The 23,282-nt window shown below is 43.2% G+C and overlaps 1 protein-coding gene across 8 annotated transcripts in view; it reads right to left on the minus strand.

The window, feature by feature from the left end:
* Nucleotides 1-17,045: 17,045 nt before the first annotated feature.
* GOLGA4 (golgin A4) overlaps nt 17,046-23,282 on the minus strand; it is a 128,312-nt gene continuing 122,075 nt past the window's right edge. For 6 of the 8 annotated variants that reach the window (XM_047740740.1, XM_047740732.1, XM_047740766.1 and 3 more), the window contains 2 exons: nt 20,301-20,363; nt 17,046-17,745 (listed from right to left, as the gene is read on the minus strand). In XM_047740740.1, the coding sequence (XP_047596696.1) occupies nt 20,334-20,363 (30 nt within the window). In that variant the 3' untranslated portion in view covers nt 17,046-17,745; nt 20,301-20,333. The remainder of the gene's footprint in view (nt 17,746-20,300; nt 20,364-23,282) is intronic. The other 2 variants (XM_047740775.1, XM_047740731.1) reach the window with 1 other exon arrangement.

Here is a 23,282-nt window from a genome sequence, read left to right on the forward strand (position 1 = left end):
CCAAAGATAGTCATTAATTCATCATTCCTCCAGGACTCATTGAATACCTAAGTCCTGGAAACTTTTTCTCAGGCAAGTTCTGGGTTCTGAAGATACCCCAGTGAACAAAACAGACTAAGTCTCTGTCTTCAGGGAGCCACAGTCTGGTGAGGAGAGAAGGTGACAATAAACGAATGCCCAAGAAAAACTTTAGAGAGAGAGAGTTGTATGGGGTTGACTGCTGTGGAGATACACAGAGCAGAGTAAGGGAGACAGAATTTGTCTGGCAAGAGTGGGAACCCTATTTTTTGTAAGATACTCAAAGAAGACCCCTCTGAAATTTCAAGTTTGAGCAGACACCAGATGAAGACAAAGGAAAGGATAACATATAATTTCCAGTGGAAGAATATTTCAGCTGGAGAGAACAGCAAATGTAAAGGCCCTGGGGTAGGAACAGGTCACAAGGAGGGCAGTGTGGCTGAGGCAGAGGGAGTAAGCAGCAGAATGCTAAGAGGTCACAATGGTGATGGTGTAGGGCCTTGCTGGCCACCAAATGGACACTTACACTGGAGTGCTACAGTACCTACTGGGAGAAGGGAGTTAAGCAGAGTGTGAAAAGGTCTGACTTCTATTTTAGGAGAACCATTCCAACTGCCATATTGAAAAAGGATGTTAGAGGCCAAAGGCACAGACAGGAGGCAGTGTAAGAGTCCACTGTCATAATTCAGTTTAAAAATGATGATGGTTTAGATCAGAGTAATGGCCGTGGGGGGTGGGAAAGGTAGTTTAGAATCCAGACACATTTTGAAAGTAGAGACTATAGGATTTGCTGATAGATTTGAAATGTGCAATGTGAGTGAAAGAGAGGAGTCAAGGGTCATGGTGAGGTTTGGGGCTAAGCAATTAGGACAGAGTCTCCATTTACCAAAGAGGCAAAGGCTACGATGGGGAACAGGTTTTGGAGGGAAGAATAAGAGCTTAGTGATAGATACATTAAATCTGAGATGTTCACTGTGCATCTGCTATGTACTGAACTGTGTCCCATCCAAATTCATGTGTTGAAGCCTTAATCCCCAGTGTGACTGTATTTGGAGACAGGACCTGTGAGGACATAATTAGGGTTAAGTGAGGTCATAGGATGGGCCCCTAATCTGTGAACACTGGTGTCCTTTTAAGAAGAGGAAGAGACAGCAGAGTTCTCTCCCTCTCTACACATACACAGAGGAAAGGTCATGTGAGGACACAGGGAGAAGTCTGCAAGCCAAGAAGACAAGCATAGGGAGAAACCCACCTCACCCCCAGAATCCTGAGAAAATAATTTCTGTTGTTGAAGCCACCCCATCTATGGTATTTTGTTATGGTGGTCTAATACCACATCTAAGTGGAGATGCTGAGCGAGGAGTTTGATCTACAAGTCTGGAGCTTGGTGGCCAAGTGCTGGGTTGGAAAAGTGTATTCAGGTGTTGTCAAGCACTTGAATGATGTCTGAAGCCAGAGGCCAAATGAGTTCAGCTAGGGAGTGAGTACGGGTGGAGAGGGAAAGTGGTTGCAGCAATGATCCTTGGGGCCTTTAAAGAGGCTGGGGAATGAGACTGAGAGAGAGAGGTGGCCAGGGGGGTGAGGTGAGAAGCAAGAGAGGGATGTCCCAGAAGCCAGGAGGAGAGATGGCCACCAACATCCCCTGCTGTTGATAGTTTAAACAAGATGAGCACTGAGAATCAACCATCAGGTTGGACTTCTTGGGGGCCACTTGCAACCTTGGAAAGAGTCGTCCTGGTGCAATGTGGAGAAATCCCTGATTTCATTGGTTCAGACCGAAAGAAGTTGAGGGGCACCTGGGTGGCTCCATTGGTTTGGAGTCTCTGCCTGTAGCTCAGGTCATGTTGCCCAAGTCCTGGAATGGAGCCCTGCACTGGGCTCTCTGCTCAGCAGGGAGTCTGCTTCTCCCTCTCCCCCTCCCCCTGCTCATGCTCTTTCTTGCTCTCAAATTAATTAATTAATTAATTAAATCTTTAGAGAGAGAGAGAGATGACGACACAGCAGCAATGTGTGTGCAATGTGCAATGACATGCATTTTGCTTTGTTTCTGAAGATGGGAGCTTCTACAGTGTCTTCAGGGCCTGGTGAGATGGGAGAGATCCGGACGAGAGGAGCCACCCTTTCCAGCGGAGGGGAGCTTTATCCTTGAGGAGGCACGAGGGCACAGGCTCCATGCAAAAGCGGAGGCATTGGCTTCAGATGAGAGAACTGGGCTCAACCATCACGAGGGGAACAAAGGCAGAGTTGGTGAGACAGGTGGAAGTGGGCTGTCGAAGTGATGGGGAGAACGAGGCAGCACTGCAGTCACTCGTGAAGCAGGAAGCTCAGGCCTCAGCAGAGTGAGGAGGGGGACGTGCCAGGTAGGGCTGGGGACCCACAGGGGAATGAGGTGGGACCGGAAGAGCACAAAGGGCCCGTCTGACGTGGGTGGTCCTGAATCTCGGAAGAGCAAGTGAGCGTGGTTCAGCGGGCTTCCCCAGTCCCCTCCACCTGCCAGGGTGCAGACCCGGGGTGCAGGGGTGGGTGGAAATCAACAGAATCAAGATAGGAGGTTTGCCACATGAGTTTAATAAAGAGAACAAGATGGGTGCTGACGATGCGTGACCACCATGCTGGGCCATGGATCCCAGGCTGGCAGGGCAAAGAATAAGGGAAGAAATGATAGGGATGAGGTTGGGGGAAGGAGAGAGGTAGAATCGGTGGGTCCAGGCTGGGTGTGTACTCTGGAATAATCTTGGAGGTGTGCCAACAGAGGTGGCCGTTGATGGAAGAATGGGAGGCCTGAAAAATAACATCACGGTTACAGATGGCAAGAGGAGTCAGGGAAGGGGAGAGACACAGGCTGGGGGGTACAAGGAGGGACAAGGTGGACAGTGATGCAAGGGATATGAGAAAAAATGTCCCCCTTCCTCCATACACACAAGCTGGAGAAAGTTGCAGAGGAGTCAGAGTCCCCACAGGAGAGTAAGTGTTTCGCTTACTTACTCAAGAAAGCAGAAGGAGACTTCAGAGGAGATGGAGCATGAATTTTCGAGGACCCAGTGGAAGGTCTGGGATCATGAAGCAGAGCTCAGAGTTCAGATCCTACCTTCTGGGTTAGTGGCCACGTAGCTTTCGTCATACTTCTTGACCTCCGAGGTGACTCACATTCCTCACCTGTGCTTGTCAGGAAAGTTCCAACAAAGCATGCAAACAGACTCTTCAGGAGAGAGAATAAACTGACTGGTAGTCAGCAGGGAGGTGGGGGGGATGGGGATTAAGGAGGGCACTTGGTGCAATGAGCGCCCCAGGGGGTTAAAATTAAAATTTTTAAAGATTTTTTTTTTTTTTTTGACAGAGAGAAATCACAAGTAAGCAGAGAGGCAGGCAGAGAGAGAGGAGGAAGCAGGCTCCCTGCTGAGCAGAAAGCCCGATGTGATCCCCGATGTGGGATCATGACCTGAGCTGAAGGCAGCGGCTTAACCCACTGAGCCACCCAGGCGCCCCAAAATTAAAATTTTTAAAAAAGCTTTTCGTTGTTGCTAAAGAGGAAAACGAACAAATCATGCAAAGCACCTTGCATGAAGTGACGGTCAGCCAGGGCCAATCCCTTGCCATCCGACATCTGCCATTTCTGCCCCAGCTTCTGACGCTCCACGTGGTTCAATGGCTCTCTGATCAGCTGTCTTCAACAAGAACTCCTTCCCTCTCCCCACACCCTTCTCCTCCTCTCCCCACCTCTGCTTATGCAGCTCTAACGCAGTCCTCTCCCCACAAGGAAAGAATCAAGTGTGTATTATCACAAGACCACAGGCACCCCACATTCTCTGAGCCTTGAGTACCCGTTTAAGCTTCTATTCCTGTCATGGCACAGTAAAACCCAGTTTCAACTTTTAAGTTGAACTTTTAAGTACGGCTAAAAGTGAATCCTAATTAGTAAAGTTCCAATGTTCCAAGCCAACATCCCCAGGAGGGCTTACGGGAGCCATTGTGGCTGGCTCCCTCACGCATTTCTTGGAGAGAGGAGATGTCGCCTGAGAGCCCACTTCTCCTCCTCAGTCTGCCTTCCTGGAAGAGAGGAGAGCCCTCTGTGGGGGCCCTGAGGCAAATCTGGTGGTAGCCTGTGTAAAAGAGAAGACTCAAATTCTCCTCTAAGGACAGAAAGAGAGAGAAGCAGGGACAGAGACAAAGAGACAGATACAGAGACTCAAATCTGTCAACAGCTGCCCCCCCCCATACACCATACAGGGGAGGCAAAGGTGGTTCTTCCATTCAAGCACAGACTTGCCTGGCAAACAGATCTAAAAAAATGCAAAGGGAGGGCTCCTGGGTGGCTCAGCTGGTTAAGCATCTGCCTTCTGCTCAGTTCATGGTCCCAGGGTCTTTGGGATGGAGTTCCATGTTGGATTCCCAGCTCAGTGGGGAGTCTGCTTCTCCCTCTTCCTTTGCCCCTCCCCCTGCTCATGCTCTCTCTGTCCCTCTGTCAAATAAATACATAAAATCTTTAAAACACAATGCAAAGGAAACTCATTCCAGCCATAAAAGCAACGTACCTTGTCCTTCACTGGCTGACCAAGGACTGCCAGGCATCAGGGAGCACCAGTACCATAAAGAAAAATTAACAAACACAACTTGCTCCAAAGATTTAAGAGAAAGTTTCATTAGAAGTCTACTTTAGTTAAAAAAAAATTAGTATCGAATTTATTAACATGACAAACGTAGAACTTCTTAAAACTTAGGTTCACCTAATAAATCTCACTATTAAAATTACAAGTCTAGTAAAATTCAAGCAATTATTTTAAGGAGCTTTTTATAATCTCATTGAATTCCCTTAAATACACTTAAAATTCTTCCTTAAGAAATGTATCATTTCTTAAGTTTTTTTATGAGTGTTTCATGTATTTACTTGACTCAAAAAAACTTCCAAGTACTTAAGTAATTACTTATTTATCCACTGTTGATAAATCTACCCTATTAAACTTATAAATAACATATTCCTGGGGCGCCGGGTGGCTCAGTCATTAAGTGTCTGCCTTCGGCTCAGGTCATGATCCTGGAGTCCTGGGATCGAGCCCCACATTCGGCTTCCTGCTCAGCAGGAGGCCTGCTTCTCCCTTTCTCACTCCCTCTGCTTGTGTTCCCTCTCTCGCTGTGTCTGTCAAATAAATAAAATCTTTTTTAAAAAATATATAAGTAACATATTCCTTAAGTTACCTTAACTATTCCAAAACTTAACAAAGTTTGTTTAAAATCACAAGTCTAAATCAATTCTTCAGTCACAGATTTTTTTTTTTAAGATTTTATTTATTTATTTGACAGAGAGAGATCACAAGTAGGCAGAGAGGCAGGCAGAGAGAGAGAGAGGAGCAAGCAGACTCTCCGCGGAGCAGAGAGTCCCATGTGGGGCTCCATCCCAGGACCCTGGAATCATGACCTGAGCCGAAGGTAGAGGCTTTAACCCACTGAGCCACCCAGGTGCCCCGAGTCATAGCTTTTAAAAATGAATCCAAGGCTCATTTGTTAGTAATTTAACATGCCAAATTATCTTAAAAATAGAAATAACCTCAAAAGATTAGGACAATAGATTGGTTTTACTTCAACATTTATCTTTGGTTCTAAATTCAAAATCATCCTAGAGAATGATTATATTCTTCCAAACAAGGAAGGCCAAGCCTGAATATTTGAATTAGCCTAAATTAAGGGGTGCCCAAGGGCTGAAAAATTTCAGTGTGGAGCCCCCTGGGAGTAGGTGCTCAGCACACTGCAGGGGAGAGGGTGGGCGGTGGCCTGTCTGAGCCTGGGTCCTGCATCTCTGAGAGTCCGAGAGCGTTTTGGATCCCCGCCCTCAGGCCCAGGCCCTCAGGCCCAGACCCACCACCATATCAGGCCTCCCCTGGACTCCTGGCTGGAGAAAACACATTGGGATTCACAACCCCACAGACCTGGAGGGCCCTGGTGCCTCTCCCTGCTCCTCTGCTGAGGATCCATCTGTCCTCCAGCTGGGCACTGCCTTCGCCAGCACTGCCAGCAGCCGGCGCCTCACAGTCAGTTTGGTTCTAGGAAAATTTGACCGGGTGGCTCAGTCAGTTAAGCGTCTGCCTTTGGATCAAGTCCTGCGCCAGGCTCCCTCCTCGGCAGGGAGTCTGCTTCTCCCCCTGTTGCTCTCTCTCTCTCAAATAAAAAAATAAAATCTTTTAAAAAATTGACTGCATTGTACAGAAGAGCAGTCCGTGCCAGAGCAGGCGTACAGCGGCATCGGAGGGCAAGCCCGCGGTAGGGGAAGAGAACAGAGATAATGAAGTCATGCAGGCAGCCCCCTGCCTCCAGCCGGGACAGGATCTCCGCAGTTGAAGCCTCGGAATCTGTATTTTAAAAGCTCCTTCGGCCGTTCTAGCTGTAAGAGTTACGTAAACTTGTGATCTGAATTTGGCACCCAGCTTCCAGGTGACTGAGGTGAAAACAAGGACGTGTTACGCGATCCATAAAACAGTTCTCACTGCCCAGGAGAGAAAATACGCCGAAACTTTGACCTGCACTTGGCTGTGACATGAATACCTTGCACATGGGGACTCTCGTAAAAGAGCTGTAAAGAACACGCAATCATTGATTCCCTGGCGCTCTTTCTCCCAGTGGCCTTTGAGGAGAGCCTGGGGAGCAGTGGAGCAAGATGCTGGCTCTTCAGGGACCCGGCAACTCTGTGCTAAGCGTGCACTTCCTGTTAGTCCGAATACATTAAAGAGGACACTTTTCTAAGTCTTTTGACCGCAGAACCTTAAAAAAAAAAAAAAAAAAAAATCTGAACCACGTCGAAGTCGAGTGGCTCCGAGCGCGGAGGAGGGCCCAGAGCCCTGCCTTTTGGTCCGCCCGGTGCCCCTGCGGAGTTCCCAGGAGCGCCCTGTCTGGAAGCGAAGGGCTCTACGAAACCCAGTTTGGAGACTCCGCCTTCACAGCCGTGACCGCAAGCGGGTTTGGGGTCACGTATGCGCACGGATTGGCAGTGGCTGGGAAGCTCCGAGATGAGAAGTGTTCACATCCGCTGTTGGCATTAAGGGCCCAGTCATCGCGCCCTTACCCCTTTCGGTACGCCCCCTTAGAATGTGACTTCCTGACTTCCTTCCAGTTTGGGCCCAGGTCGAGATGCCAGCAGAAGGTCCAAAAGCGTCTGCAGGTGGCCATTTCTGCTCTAGCCTCTGTCCCTTCTCGGGAGAATGTGACCCGCCAGCGACTGGAAGCAGGAGGAAGCAGAGACAGCAGAGCCAAGTTTCCCCAGCTGAGCTGCTGGCCCACAGCCCGCCGCCCCCCCCCACCTCCCGGAGGAGGCCCGCCCGAGGCCCGCACGGTCCAGCCTGAATCACTGACCTGCACATGGCCTGGAGCTAAAGAGAGGCTGAGTTAAGCCACCGCATTCCGTGTGGTTTGCCTCCACCCCCACCCCCCCACCCCCCTCCACCCCTCCACCCCCCCACCCCCGCATGATCCTGGGAGCCGGTAACTGAGACAAGGGTTGATAGTTGTGTCTGGCATGGCGCCGGAAGGGGCTTCAGACCACGATCCACACCCCCACCATCCCTGGTCTCCCCAGCCATCATGTGCCGCGGGCGAAGGTCCAGCGTCAGACAGTTCCCCGAGATCCCCTGGCCTGCGGCGGAGCCTGAAGGTGAGTCCACTCCTGGCCACACTGTGAGAGGCTGGGAAAGTCCCGGGTGCAGCTGAGGTAGGGCCAGGCACCTGCTTCCGCACAGTCATTCCGTAGTCCAAAACTGGGGAGAGGGGCAGAGCAGATTTCGCTCTCCAAAGGCACACACAACTCCCTCCTTCCCTTTAGATCGTTCTCCAGTCCCTTGGTTGGCTTGCTTTTAGTCATTCGCACCTTCAGCTGGCTGTGGAACAGGCTCCCCATCTTGAGAGGGGGAGCCCCCTGCTCCCGCTGAGCAGTGGGCCAAGGGGCCAGGAGTCTGGTCTAAATCTTTACCTATGAAGCTGTTCAGACTGGGGGCCTTGGTGACAAAGGCCAGCTGGCTGTAGCCTCATTCTCCTGGGCCCAGAGAGCAAGCAGTGGGGTGCCCATAGCACCAATAAACAAACCTGCCTTCAAACATCTCCTCCCCCACCCCACCCAGATCACTCAGTGCATTACATTGGGCTTGAGCAATGGAACACCCCGTGTGCATTTCATTTTTTAGAGCAAACACTGGCAAAAGCTGCTTTTGCAAGATTTCCTGGCTACAGCCTTGGCCCTGAACTTTCAAGGAAGATAAATTGCCTTAAGCTGAAAACATCCAGACTGTCATGCAGCTCTCTTGTTCCTGCTCTGGATGAAGTCTAAGAACTGAGCGTGGGGTATGTGGCCTCCACCCTCGCTGCCGCGCCAGCCTCTCACCTCACGCCAGCGGCTCCCACTTGCTGCGGGGTCACACCCGCACTTACTGTCCCTGACCCCTGTGCTTCCACTGCCGTGGAAGTCTCCCCACCTTCCCTGGCTGATTCTTGCTGTTCCTCTGGGGACTCCGGCCTGGTGTCCTACTTCCGGTTCCGTGGGTTGACAGTCTTCAGAGGCTCCCAGCTTTATGCAGGAAGTTCAGGTTATAGCCCCTATCTCACAGGGGTCTGGTGTCTACTCTCATCCTCCTGGGCTCCCACCTGATTCAGCCATTGCAGGAATAGACAGTTCCACGTGGACCTGGGTCCGCTTTATACCTAAGCCTATAAGCCAGGTCCCAAGAGCCAATTCATTTCCCCTCCAGGAGCCCCGAGGGCCTGTGATGGGGCAGGGCCCAGGACCCAGGTCTGGACCACACAGGAGATTTCCTGCAGCAGCTGGCATCAGCCCCCAGGGGCAGTTGGGAGTGATATTGAGGAGCCCTGGGGGCCAGAAATTAGGGTTAGCTCTGAGAATGTAATCAAGGGTCCGGACAGAAGGGCAAGTGTGAGACTGAGCAGAGTTGAGGCAAAAAGAAAGGGCTGCAGATCTGGTCACCGCTGGCACAGATGGGAATAAGGTAAATACTGGCAGTAGGTGACCTGGGCAGCTGGTCATCCTGATCTCAGGCAGAGCTGTACAGGCCCTGACTGGCCCAGGAAGGTGGTCACCTCCAGGACAAATAGAACACCTAATGGTAATACTGGTTTGTAGGCCCAGGAAATCCTGAGTCTTCAACAGACATGGAGCCAAGGTTAAAAGAGGGGCTGGCTCTCTCCTCACCTTCCCTCCAGGCCAGCACCCAAGGAATTCCTGGCCTCTCCAAGTGACAGGGACTCTCAAAGATCCCTACAGGATGAGAGCAAAAAGGATGCAGTATAGACCCGATCAACTCTGGGTGGGTACCTTTGAGAGCTGAGAGGGAAAGGAAAGGAAACGCTGCTCTTGAGGCTGGGCAACATGTGAAGAGAGCAGGCTCTGGGGACCACCCAGATCGGGGATACCCCTCCTTACGGTCTTCACTGGGACTCTTCTTTGCCTACTTCCGGCAGGATTTGGGCACTTGTCTTGCTTGAGCCCATTCTCTTTGAGGTCTTCCTGAGCTCAAAGTTCTGGTTCTGGGTGGCGGTGACCACAGTCATTAACATCTTGCTTGTCGTAATGGACATCTACAAGGACTCGTGTCTCTGATTTTGTTCAACTTGTTCCTTCCCTGGCACCCTTCCCTACTGATAGTTAATTTCAGTGTCATAGTTATTTACTAAAGACCAGCAATAACCAATTGTTCTCTAGCTCTTACCATGTTTGAGATACCATTCTAGGCATTTTATAAGTAGTAATTCAATCTAAGACATAGATGCTATTATTGTTATTGTTATACCCATTTTACAGATGAAGAAACTGAGGTTTACATGTTAGGTCCCTTGCTTAGTGAGTGAATGGCCAAGCCAGGCCTTGAACCCTGGCCATCTGGCTCCAGAGCCTGCACTCCTAGCCACCATGCAATGTTGCTTCCTCCAGAGATTAGGAAAAATTAATCTGTTTGGATGGATTCTTTCCCTGGGCCTAAGCAAATCTTCGAACCCAACATGGCTCAATCTTGAAAGAAAAATGTCTAAGAAATTAGGAATGAAAACAGTAGGGAAGGGATTCTTTCCAGTGGTACTCATTTCCACTGGTATGTCCTGAGGTGTGTTACCAGGATTTGGCTTCTTAAAATATCAATCTTTGTAACTACCTGACTTATTAAACAAGTGAAAGCAAAGTCTGGGTTCTACCACGATTGTGTTCCTCGTCCTCCCCTGCATTCCCAGGTGCCCTCCCAATGCACAAAGAGGTCTTTAAAATATGTTCATCTTTTTAAAAAATTGCTTTTAATTACAGATAAAGTACTGGTACATTTTATCCTCTTTCTTAATTTACTTGCTCATTCATTCATTCATTCAATAATTGCTTATTGAGTGCTTACTACATATTCTAATGATACAACAGTGGACAAGATACATAATGCACCTGTCCTCTTAGAGTTTTTATTCTAGTACTGTGCTTCCTGAGGGCAAGCAAAGCTAGATGCCAGTGAAAAAAGCTAAAGAGGTGAGGAAATAGAGACAGGGTAGGGGTGATCAGGGAAGACCAGTTTTAGCCACTATTGTGAATGAACTGTATGCCCTCCTGGTGTATATATTCATACATTTATTAAAAGTATATGCATCCAGGGGTGCCTGGGTGGCTCAGTGGGTTAAAGCCTATACCTTCGGCTCAGGTCATGATCTCAGGGTCCTGGGATTGAGTCCCGCATCGGGCTCTCTGCTCCGCGGAGAGCCTGCTTCCTCTCTCTCTGCCTGCCTCTCTGCCTACTTGTAATCTCTCTCTGTCAAATAAATAAAATCTTTAAAAAAAAGTATATGCATCTGGAACAATTCGTAGAATTCTTTAACTCAAATAAATAATACATAATAGATAGTTGAATAAAATTGTGTAGGAGACTTCCACCTCTAGGAGCATGGATAGATGTATTCCTCCCTGTTCCTCCCACTAGAAACCCTGGGCATTACATAGAAGACAAACTTGAGAAGACCCTGAAGGTGGGGGAAAGCTGGCTGGGGGCCCTGGGACCTGAGGAATGGCATGTTGTGAGTTCCTGAGGTTTTCTCAGTCTCATGCACGTAGGCAGAACTGGGGCTGAAGTTGCTGGCTGCCTGGAAATGTTCAATACTCTCTCTAGCTGGACGACTGGGAAAGGACCAGTCAGGTAAGACAGCTTTTAGACAACTGTCAGCAGACTCTACCCAAATACCAGAAAATACCATAGCCCTATCCCCACCCTGCCAGCAAAGGCCCAGTGGGAAGCCTAGAACTCTAACATCACGAGGCTGTAAGGAGGCACCCCAAACTCATGTCAGAGTGCTGTTGGAGAAGACTGAACAGGTAGCAAGGACTTCCACCCCTGGTGGATGGCAATGGGCCTTCCCCATCCCATCTCATCCCCATGTCAGTGGAGAAGCCTGGACTTCCACCCCTGCCAGCAGCAAAAGGTCCCCTCCCTCTCCCTGCTTGGGTGGGGGGCAGGGGGTGTAAGAGGAGACCTAGTGGAGGAGGGTCAGACTTTCACTACTACCCAAAAGAAAAGAGGTCACTCTTCCCATCAGTCCTCCTGGGGATCAGAGGGGGCCACCTGGGAAAGAGTAAAGAGGCACTCACACAACGTATGAGATCTATATGGGATCTGTAATTCTACACCCCTTCCCAGCAGTAATGAGGAGACCCTCCCCACCTTGGGTGTCAGTGAAGGGCAATAAGAGAATCTGGACTTCTATATCCATCTGGCACTGCCCCAGCCCTTCCCCTGCCAGAGCAGGCTCAGAGGAGACCAGCTAAACAGGTTTAAATTAAGTTCCAGAGTCTCATAATATCCAAAATGTCCAGGCTTCTACTGAAAGTCACTAGACATACCAAGAACCAAGAAAATCTCAAACTGAGTAAAAAAAGATAATAAATGTTAGCATCACAATGACAGAGATGTTAGAATTATCTGACAAAGATTTGAAAGTAGCTGTCATATATACATTGCTTCAACGAGCAATTACAAACAAGATTGAAATAAATAAGAAAACAAAATCTCAGGAAGGAAACAGAATATCTCAGGAAAGAGAGAATATAAAGATACAAGTGGGAATTTTAGAACTGAAAAATACAATAGCTGAAATTAAAAACTCAATTCAACAGCAGAATGGAGGGGACAGAGGGAAGAGTCAATGAACTTGAGATAGAACAACAGAAGTTACTCAGTCTGAGTGAGAGAGAGAAAACACCTGAAAAAAGAAATGAACAGAGCCTCAGGCACTTATGGGACCATAATAAAAGATCTGATATGGAGTCACTGGAGTCCCAGAAGGAGAGGAGGGAGTGGAGAAAGAGGATATGGCTGAAGAAATACTCAAAGAAATAGTGGCTGAAAACTTCCCAAATCTGGCAAAAGATAAACCTGTAGATTCAAGAAACTGGGAAAACCCCAAACAGGATAAACTGAAGAAATCTACACCAAGAAATAAAGTCGAACTTCTAGAAACTAAACACACTATCCTACAACTTGCTTTGCTTTTTTTTTTCCCCTTCGTGATATAGTAGTCAGCTTATGCAGGTTATGCTACAATAACAAATGATCCCCAAATCATTGTGACTTAAACAATAAATGTTTCTCCCTCATGTTACATGTCTAGTTGATGTGTCTTCACTACCCCAGGGCCCAGGCTGAAGGAGCAACCACATCTCAAACTCATGGAAGAGGTCAAGTGCAATAACTGACCTATGCAAGGGCTCTTAAAACTGCTGCTCACATGTGGCGTATACCATGTCCACTCAAAACCCACAGACCACAGTCACACGGCCACACTCAGTGCTGGTGGAGAAATGCACTGTGCCAACTCTGACAGGAGGTACTATAAAGTCAGATGACAAAGTATGTGAAGACTTGGAAACAGTCATCCAATCCTCTCACTGGATCATAAATATTCATTTCCTTCCTGACTGCCCATAAAATACACTCAGCCTCCCCCCAAAGGCATCCCAAAAGTCTCATCCAATCATTGCATCAGACATTATGGCCAGGATCTCAGGATCCACACCAGACCTTGTGTCAACCTCTCCTGGAGACCTATGAGTGAAAAAGACAAATCATCTGTCTACCCACTCTCAACGGATAGTAGTGAAAGAGCAAGAGGGACAGGGAAACACGAAATAGTCCCAATTTAAAAGGGGGAAGGCTGCCTAATCCAGGTGTGGGGTAACCAAGAGGCAGTCTTCCTGCAGCGAAAGAATGAGTAAGTGGGGAAGTGTATGATATGTACCCATAGCTGCATTTTAGGCTGATTTAGGGGGGAAATATTTGGATTTTAAAATGGCTGTACTGTTTACTGTGTCATTGAGGAAAGGTATACATAGGTTCAGTGTTTAAACACTTTTAAAGAACATAACAACAAAACCTAACTAAAGAGAACGCCAAATCAAGGCCCAAGAAATTGTTACTACTATAGAAACAAATGGCTCAAGGTTGGAAGGAAAGCCACTTGCTGCCTTGCCTGCACCTCCACTGCACCCAACCCCCTACACTACCATGGAGAGTGTGCTCTAGGCACTGCCATTTCATCTTTGATACTTCCAATTTGGGTGAAGCCCAGTTTTGAAATGTACTATTCTAAGACTGTACGAACTCAAGAGTGTTCCCCCATGCATCACGTCTTTGGAATGTTAGGGGAAGTGATGCCAGACAAATGGGGCACACAGTTATGTAAAATGTGTCTACTTGTTTGGAAACCAAAGGCTGTTGAGAGAAAGACAGGTTGGTTGTGGACAGTTTCTTTCAAGTGTGCTTACAGTATGGACAGGAAGATCACCTTGGAGCACTAAATGAAAGTGACTAACTACACCTGAACTAAATGTTCAACAGGAGAAAAAGGGATTAAACAATGATGCATCCATTGAATAAAATATGCAGCAATTAGAAATAGTTTCAAAGAAACTTTAATGGCCCTGAATGTAAATAGACATATAAATGTAGGCATGTATGTACACACACACACACACACACGGCCTGTGCTTCCATACATCCATTCACACCTTAGAAAAATAGTCATGATTAAAGACACCAAAAAAAATAATAATAAAAATAATAGAAATAAAGGCACCAAAGTAGTAATGGTGGTATTTTTTTTTTAAAGACTTTTTTTATTCATGTGCAAGAGAGTAAGAGCATGAGAGAGAGCAGCAGAGAGGGAGAAACACGTTCCCCGCTGAGCAGGGATCCTGAAGCGGGGCTGGATCCCAAGACCCAGGGATCCTGACCTGAGCCAAAGGCAAGAGCTTAACCAACTGAGCCATGGTGGTGTTTTCTTGGTGGGGGATTCTGGAAGATTATTTTATCTTTTTAAAATGTATTCTCCAAATTGTCCACAATGAACCTAAATTTTTCAGAATCAGAAAGAAAATATAATGAAAAGTTCTTTCCTGTTTAAAGGAATTTCAGTCCCAACACATTCTTTTCTCCTTCAGCCTCAGACCCCTGCTTGCTATGGAGGGTTAAGGAAGCTACAAGGAAGCCATCCCCATCCTCTGCACCCTGCACCAAGAGAAAGGCATAAGCATGCTTCTAGCATCTGTGCCCTTCTTTCTCCACAGGCAGTTTTTCTGGCCAGTGAATTTTTGTAAGAGAAGGAAACACGCAACAGAAAAATCATAAATGATGTTCCAGTCCTTTAATTTATAAATTAAATTATATATATAAATTATATATATAATTATATATATATATATAATTATATATATAAATTAAATTATATATATATATATAAATAACTCAAAAATTTTCAAGTTGTTACAGATTGAATGTTTGTGTCCCCCAAAAATTCAGGTTAAAACCTATCCCCCAGTGTGATGGTGTTTGGAAGTGGGGCCTCTGGGAGGTGATCAGGTCATGAAGGTGGAGCCTTTATGAATGGGATAAATGCCCTTATAAAAGAAGCCAGAGAAACCAAGCTCCTGCCTTCCTTCCATGTGAGGCCAGAGCGAAAAGCCATCTACGAACTAGGAAGTGGGCCCTCACCAGACACCAAATATGCCAGTGCCATGATCTTGGACTTCTCAGACCATGGACCTGTGAGAAATAGATGTTCAATGTTTATAAGCCACCCAGTTTGTGGTATTCTTGTTATAGCAGGGTGAACAGACTAAGATAGACATCAACATAAAGGTAGTTGTCTACCAAGATTCACATGCATCTGACCTGAACAAAGTGGGTACAAAATTAATTCCTAGAGCTACAAGTCAAATTTTTACCAAAAACTTGTGGGGGCGCCTGGGTGGCTCAGTGGGTTAAAGCCTCTGCCTTTGGCTCAGGTCATGATCCCAGGGTCCTGGGATCGAGCCCTGCATCAGGTTCTCTGCTCAGCAGGGAGCCTGCTTCCCTTCCTCTCTCTCTCTCTGGCTGCCTCTCTGCCTACCTGTGATCTCTGTCAAATAAATAAATAAAATTAAAAAAAAAAAAAACCTTGTGAATGCAACATCTTTCTAGCATCTAACACCTTTCAAAGTGAAATGCTAATTTCCTGGCAATAAATTTACTCCATCAACCTTTTCGTGTGCTGCAGTCATGAGGTCTTGGAGAAAGCCTTAGGTTCAGAGCCCCAGGGTCAGGATCTAAGTGTGGGGATCACAGCTCTCTCTCTGTGGCCTTGGGCTGACCCTCAGCCATCACAAACCTCCTTCTTTGTCTGCAAGTAACAATCCGAGTAGAGCGCAAAGTACTCAGCAGTCTGTATTCTATGATGCAAACACATCCTGTAAGTATTTCTGGAAAACTCTCATTTCCCCAGGCATCAATCAGGGACAGTTACAGGGGGGTTTTCAAGAAAAAGTCCCAGGTGGGTCTGAGACCCTGACACTGGGTTCAATGTAAGACTTGAAACTCCTTGCTGAAACAAATCATTGAGAAAATGTCATCATCATTCTTAATCAAGGCGAACTGAATTTGTTGTAGTTTCTTCTGAAAGAGAGGCTATAAGCCTGCACTGAGGAAAAACAAGCAACCCCTGATTTAACCAATGAGCACACTTCCCCAAATTCGATGTTTAAGATCCAGCTTGATCACTTCCTCAAGGGCTGGCAAACCAAAGCCTGTGAGCCAAATCCAGCCTGCCACCTGCTTTTATAAATGAAGTTTTACTGAAACATGGCTATGGTCATTAATTTATATATTACCTAGGATTGTATTTGTACTCCAGTGACGGGGTGGGAGCAGAGGGAGTGTGGCTTGTGGCCTAGACTGTTTGGCCTATAAAGCAAATACTATCTGACTCTGACCCTTTCTAGGAAAAGTGTGCTGACCCCCAATACACTTTTCGATATGCTTAGCTCCATAACTGCATTTGTAGCAAGTTGTATATAACTTTCATAGGAGTCCACAATTTCTACCTTAGAAAAAGATGTATTAAAAAGGTAAGAAGTCATGACTGTTGTCAGAAACCATTTGATGGCACAAATTTTGCCCCTTAAGTGAATCCTTATTTAAACAAAGGGGGGGTGGGTAAGAAGATGCCCTCCCCTTGCTAAAACAGTAGTCCTCAAAGGAATCAGCTGTGGGTTAGCTAGGAAGACCCACTGGTCATTACCCCTCCGAGCTGCCCATTCTTTATCACACTATAAGATACACCAGAAATGCGAAGGTCCACATTGTCTGGATAATTGAGATCCCACCTTGAGGCAGAGGTTAGGTATACCCACATACTGAGTACTGTGTTTGCCGGAATATGAAGGGTGTGTGAAACCCTCTGAACAGTTCCCATCTCTTCCTGTCCAAGAGATGCTCTCTCATTAAGTTTAAAAAGAATCAAAGTATGGTCTACTCCAGAGACAGGAGGCTTCCCCAAGTTGGCAGACTCCTGAAACACACATCATGAAGTATTTTTTGTTTCCATAATTCTTCTAACTTGGTCATGCTAATTTTGAACATAAAAAATCTTTCCAAATGGTTAGGGTTTAGCGATCTTGACAAACAGTTCCTCAAAATATTCACCCAGATAGAACATTATTTCTTACCTATTTTGTAGATTCCAACACAGTAAAAAAGCACAATAAGCAAGTTTTATATAGTAAATAAACTTTATTTATCTGTTCTTCCAAGATGACATTGCCAACAGTCACAGATCTGCATACAATACAGTATGCATACAATACAATATTGGCTATTTACAATTTACAGTAGTATTTTTTCCTCTGAAAAATATAAGTACAAAAGCTAAGTAAACAATGAGGTACTGCTGTTTGGATTTATCATATGTATAGCTTAAAGAACTAGTCTTTAGCAAATATTCAACAAATCAATCTGGATAAAATACTCAATTAAATGTTCTAATTTATCAGAAAAAATCTACTAAGTTTCACCTCAAAATGTATTGCACAAGTCTTTAAAAAGAAATCACCCTAAAAATAAATAGGAAAGGCAAGCAGTTCTTTAAAAAGAGGGACAAAAAGAATGGAAAAAAGGAACATTAAATGAGCCCATAAGTCAGGTTGAGTTATTCAAAATATCTTTTAAACAACATAAAACTCCTCCCAACAAAAAAGAAAAAAACTATCACCATTTCTCCACTGATATAATCGATCTGAAAGTCATTCTGCAATATATTTGCAGGCCAATGTCAGGTTTCTCTTGGTCTTTGGCTCTGTAACGGGCCCTGAATAACAGCTTGCGCTTCTCAAAGGGGCAAACATAGACAGTGCTCCGTGCCTGCCCACACCACCACCCTGTTTCTTCAAGACGACGATCGGAGCCATGACTGGAAAAGAAGAAGGGAAAAAGGATAAAGAAAAAAAATTTTAAGCCACTTTTTGGGAGATTGGTTTTTTTCAAGTTAAAATAAAATTATATTCTATGGTCTAGGGATTAAAGTAGAAATATTCTCTAAATATTAAATCCAAAAAAGAAAACCTAAAAATTAATGTTCTTCTGACCTATAGATCCTACAGATCAGTGATCCTGAAAGACAGGATGTTTCAGTGACATCTGGAATTGCCACCTTTCACATGTCCTGAAGGCTACTGGTCATAGCTGGAGAAGCCAGGAGTGCGTGTGCTGACTTGGCAGAACCTCACAAGGACGTGGCTATTCAGATTTAAACAGGATAGAGAGTTCTTTCCTTTTCTCTAATGTGCTGGTTTTTCTACATATTGCAATTCTCCCAGGATGAAATGCATGGCAGCAAAGGACAAACAGCATTTTGGTGTTAAAAAAGCTATGCCTCATCAGAAATTAACAAACTCATTTTAAAAACCTGAAAATGCTAAGAGAAATGATGCTAATGAGAAACCTAACAAGGTTTCTCTGATTAAAATGCTAAAAGCCAGTAGCCAGATTAATTTAAAATGCCACAAAAATAAATTACTAAATAAAATAGAAACTTTTAATACATATTTAGTGGAAAGAAAAAGTTTTAAAATCTGAAGGTCTTTACAATTTATAAGTGAAAAATATAATCCACTGATATTCATGATGTACACCCAATAGTGTATTATTTATAAAACTTGCTCAATAATCATGTTGGTCCTGGAAACCTGGTCAAGATGAGAGAAAGATCTTCTGTCATATTTAAGTTTCTGTGTCAGTTATTATTTTGAAACCTTAGCTTGTACTGTTGTGGGAAAAGACATTCATGTATGATTCAATAATGCTGCACAATGTCAATGTCATTTAAGACAAAAAAAAAGAGGGGGGGGCTGGGAGACCTTTTCTAGTTTAAAAGAAACTAGAAAAACATGACAATGACATGCAATGTGCAATCTCTGAGTGGATCCTGGAATTTAAAAAATTATTAAAGACATTATTTGAAAAACTGGAAATATATGAATATTTACTAATATTAGGTAACAGTATTATGTTAATATTAAATTTCCTGAGAGTGGTTAATTGTATTGTTAAGTTTGTAGGAAAATGTTCTTGTTCTTAAAGATGTTTGCTAAAGTATTTATTTTGCAAGTTTGCAAGTAATTGTCAAATGCTTGCAAGCACAAGTGTTTGCAAGCAATGGTCAAGTGTTAAGAGGGGGAAGATATATATGTAGAAAGAGCAAGAGCAAGAAAACAAGTGAGGAAATCTTGCAAAAGGTTAAGAATTGGTGAATATAGGTGAAGGGTATATATGTGTTCACTGCACCATTTTTAAAAATCTTATGTTTGAAATTTTTCAAAATAAAAGTTGAAGAGACAATCAGTCGATAAAATGCTACATAGTACACAATTCTAGTGATAAATGATAGTATTTAAATGATACAAAGACAAGCATGATGCAGTATTTATAATACCATGAAAAAAGGAAAATTTAAGGGACTTTCAAGATTAAAGATAGTTCTAGATAAGCACTAAGGCAGGTTAACTGATATACACTAAAATCAAAATGAGACTCAAATGCAGTCATAAATGATTTTTAAAGCTAAAAGATTAAAAAAGAAAAACTGTATATTTGGCATTTTAAACCTTGATACCATTAGCTGAATCCTAGCCGAATTAACAGTCACAGAGAATCTTTATCTTAATTCAACTAAGCTCTATTAACTGCAATCCAACTTATTTCTCATTTGTAAAAATAGTGGCAAAGTCAGAGGTAAAGATGTACCCTAAATGTTAGGGGGTGCCAACTCAAGCCACCAACATGGAGCTGATGGCATGGAACTGATGGCAGGGGTGTTTAAATGGTGAAGACAGTATAGATGCCTTCACTTCCTCATAACAATATGTTAACTACAAACAGCCACATTCAATCGAAGCAGGCTGCCTAAAGGTCTCGGGACAGAGGAGTCCTTGTTGTACTATATGATCCCAGGAAGTAATAAAACTGCATTTATTTTAAATCAACTTTACTAGTTTTTCATTATTTCAGATTGGCCTTGATAAGTGGGCCTTACAGTATTTTAGATTCTGGTTTTGTGAAATATATCGTTTCACCTCTATCTACAAAATGATTTTTCATTTCTCTTTCACAATCTATTAATTTAATTACCAAGACCATTCTTGGGGGAAAAAAAAAAAACAAAAAAGATGATAAAATACGTAAATTTTTCTCAATTAATAAAATTTTAATGAGGAATTTTTAAACTTTCAATTATTATTTAAAGAAGCAAAATGTCCTAAAATTATATAACTCTTACTGGTGGTGGTGATTATTAATCTATATATTATTAATCTATAAAACAGAATTAACAGAAAATACCTATATTAACCCATGGCATAATCATATATATTCATTAAACAAAAGAGCAAAAGAATTCCAGTGAAATGGTTAGTATCATGCAATACAATTGATTTGCACAAAAGACACAAGACATTATTCTTCACTCACCACATGCTAACTAAGCACAGATTGATGGTTTACTCAGAAGATACCACTGCGAGGTGAAGTGTACTACAAGCCAGGAAGAAAAAAAGCTTATTGGGTTAGTTTTAAGACTTAATATAACACAGAGATTATATGTGTATATGAATTTCAAAGGATTAAACAGAATGTACTTAACATTTTCTCAAATCTCCCCAAATCAAGGGAGCATAGGCTAAATATAAGGAATCTGTAACACCTCCCTCCCATCCTAAGTAAATATATTATGTAGCTTTCATTTGCAACTTCACTTTAAAAATTTGAACAATGTAATTAAAGTTACTTCACACTTTAAGTAAATATATAGTAGATTGATTGGGTATGATTATTTGCTTTATAAAAAGATTTCTTTCATAATTCCATTAAAGTACATGTTAAAATTTGATTTATATGATCTCAATTTACCATCAAAAATTTGGGAGAAAATGTTGTTGGGTGTGAATACAGTATGTCTATATGCTGAATTGTCATTCCTAATATTTGTCCATTTTCTCACTAAATAACCCTCTTGTAATTCAACAGTACATTGTCAAGAATGGTTTTAAGAATGATGACCAAAACCAAAATTTCCATTCAAAGGGACCCAATCTCAAACACACTTTCTACTGTACAACCTTCTTAAATTCTTTGTCCTATCTAAAAGTATTAATTAGCTTTCTAGTTAGCTTTAAAATAGCATCAGTAAAAAAAGGGGTTATTTATAAAATCTGAGTCTGTTTTTAGTGTAACCATCAGAAGAATCATTTTACTTATCTGTTATATTTAATGGTGCAGTTAGTAAGAAGCAGCAAAATCAAAAGACAAACAAGAAAATAATATTTGCAACACACACAACACAATAAGGTCAGTATCCTATGAAAAAGTTACAGAAGTAGGCAAAAATTTATATATATATATATATATATATACATATATATATATATATATATATATATATATATACACATATATATATGGATATAGATGCTCCCTGTGTCTGTGCTTGTAAGTATTGAAAAATTGGAAATGGCTTACGTGCCCATCAATGGCAAATTGGTGAACTAAATTGTAGGACATCCATATAATCATACAATCAGCCAGTAAAAAGAGTAAGGTACACCAATTTGTAATGAGGTGGAATAAAACAGAAATATGTTAAGTAAAAAAAGCAAGCTGTTGCATTCTGCCACTTCTATAAAATACTTGTGATTAAAAATGCAATTATAAATATATATCTATAAATTATAAAAAAGCCTGGGGATATTCACCAGACTATTAACAGAGATAATCAGAGCATGGTAGAGAAAGTTTGGGAAGCTGAAAACATGAAGGTCTCCCTCTCTGTGTAATATGATTCTGAATTGTTTGCAATGTTTTCTTTTGTAATGACCACATATAATTCTAACAAAATCAAGAGTCAAAACCACTTGAGGACAGTAAGTACGTACTTTGTCTGTACAGTGTTTTTCACTTTGCATCAGCATCTATTTGCATCTGTTTCCTGATCCACCTTCCATGCATCTACTGAGCCCACACAATAGCAAAGATAAGTCTCTTCTGGGATAGAAAACTTCTATATCTAACAATGCTTGAAAACCTCAGATGAATTATTAACTCAGAAGAGATTCTTAAAATTCCAACTGAAGGGAAAAAGTGAGAAACATTTACTTAAGTACAAGATTGGTTGAGGGCAAGGACTGATCAAGAACTTGACGCAACACAAAGGATCAGTGTGAAAGAAAAGCAAAAATGAAGTCAAAATCAAATTTTTAAAAATGACAAGAGTGGATGGGGGATGAAAATAAGCCAAATCTTCTTCAACAGAAGAGAAAAAAAACCATTTTCCTTCAATGGAGTCATCAAGAAAATAGCCATCTAGGTGAAACATGTCATTCAGTTTGCTAGCATCCTAAAAAGAAAAATGCATTTCTAAGAACACTTTTTAAAAGAGATGTCTATATAACAAAAGAACCTATCAATTCCATGAAATGAGTTAGCACCTGATTGAAAGAAACTTTCTTAATAAAATTATCCTAAATAAAAAAATAGACAAGTCAAAGACTTTTGTATGTACTCTAGCTCCTACCCTGTTACTCAAGTATCTAGTCTACTCTGGCCATCTAAACTGCTTAAACCGTGCTCGCTTTGGCAGCACATATACTAAACTGCTTAAACCATCACAAAATGGAGTATCAGGCACAGTAAGCTGAAAAGCTAAGAGAAAGAAAAAGGCTGTTCTCACCAAAAACTGTGTGCATATAGTATGTGAGTTTTCTTTTGAACTTCTGCCTGTTGTACATAAGGCAATTTTTTCCCACTTGAAACAAATCTAAAACTTGAAAATCTACAAATAATTCAGAACTTAAGACAGAAAGAAACTTAGGAAGAGAATAATCCTACAAGCTCATTTCACTGGTGCAGGCCAGAGACATGAAACATGAAAGGGGTTTGCTCAAGGGCTAGCTAGCCAGGCTAGGCAGGTGAGACGCAGGCTCTCACCACAGCAGTGCTGCTTATGGCTGGCACTCTAAGGCACTAGAATGGACACGGGGACATTTTCTGAGCTGGTATCATTGCTGCGAAATGACCTGACTGTCCTCCTGACATCTTTAATGGCTGATCTTAAACACATTAATATTAACTGACCTTTCTAAGTCTCCTTTTCTAGGAAAGACATTCCACACACACGTATTGCTATGTGGTGGCTAAATGATCATCACTGCCCCCTGTACCATCATCTCAAAAACCTAGGGCAAGCACTAAACTCTGGTCTTCCAACAACCCTAATAAGGGGATGTTTGTTTTGTCAAGAAACAGAGGCTCTGAGACTTGTCAGTGAAGGACTAGGATTCCTTCTCTACACATCACAACCCTCAAATAAGCCAGAATTTAATTATGCTGTACAATTTAATCTTGACAGATAACAATTTCTCATCTATGAAATATAATCTTGAAATTGGGTTAAACTCT

The sequence above is a fragment of the Lutra lutra genome, chromosome 1, assembly GCF_902655055.1.
Source record: "Lutra lutra chromosome 1, mLutLut1.2, whole genome shotgun sequence".
Taxonomy (NCBI): Eukaryota; Metazoa; Chordata; class Mammalia; order Carnivora; family Mustelidae; genus Lutra; species Lutra lutra.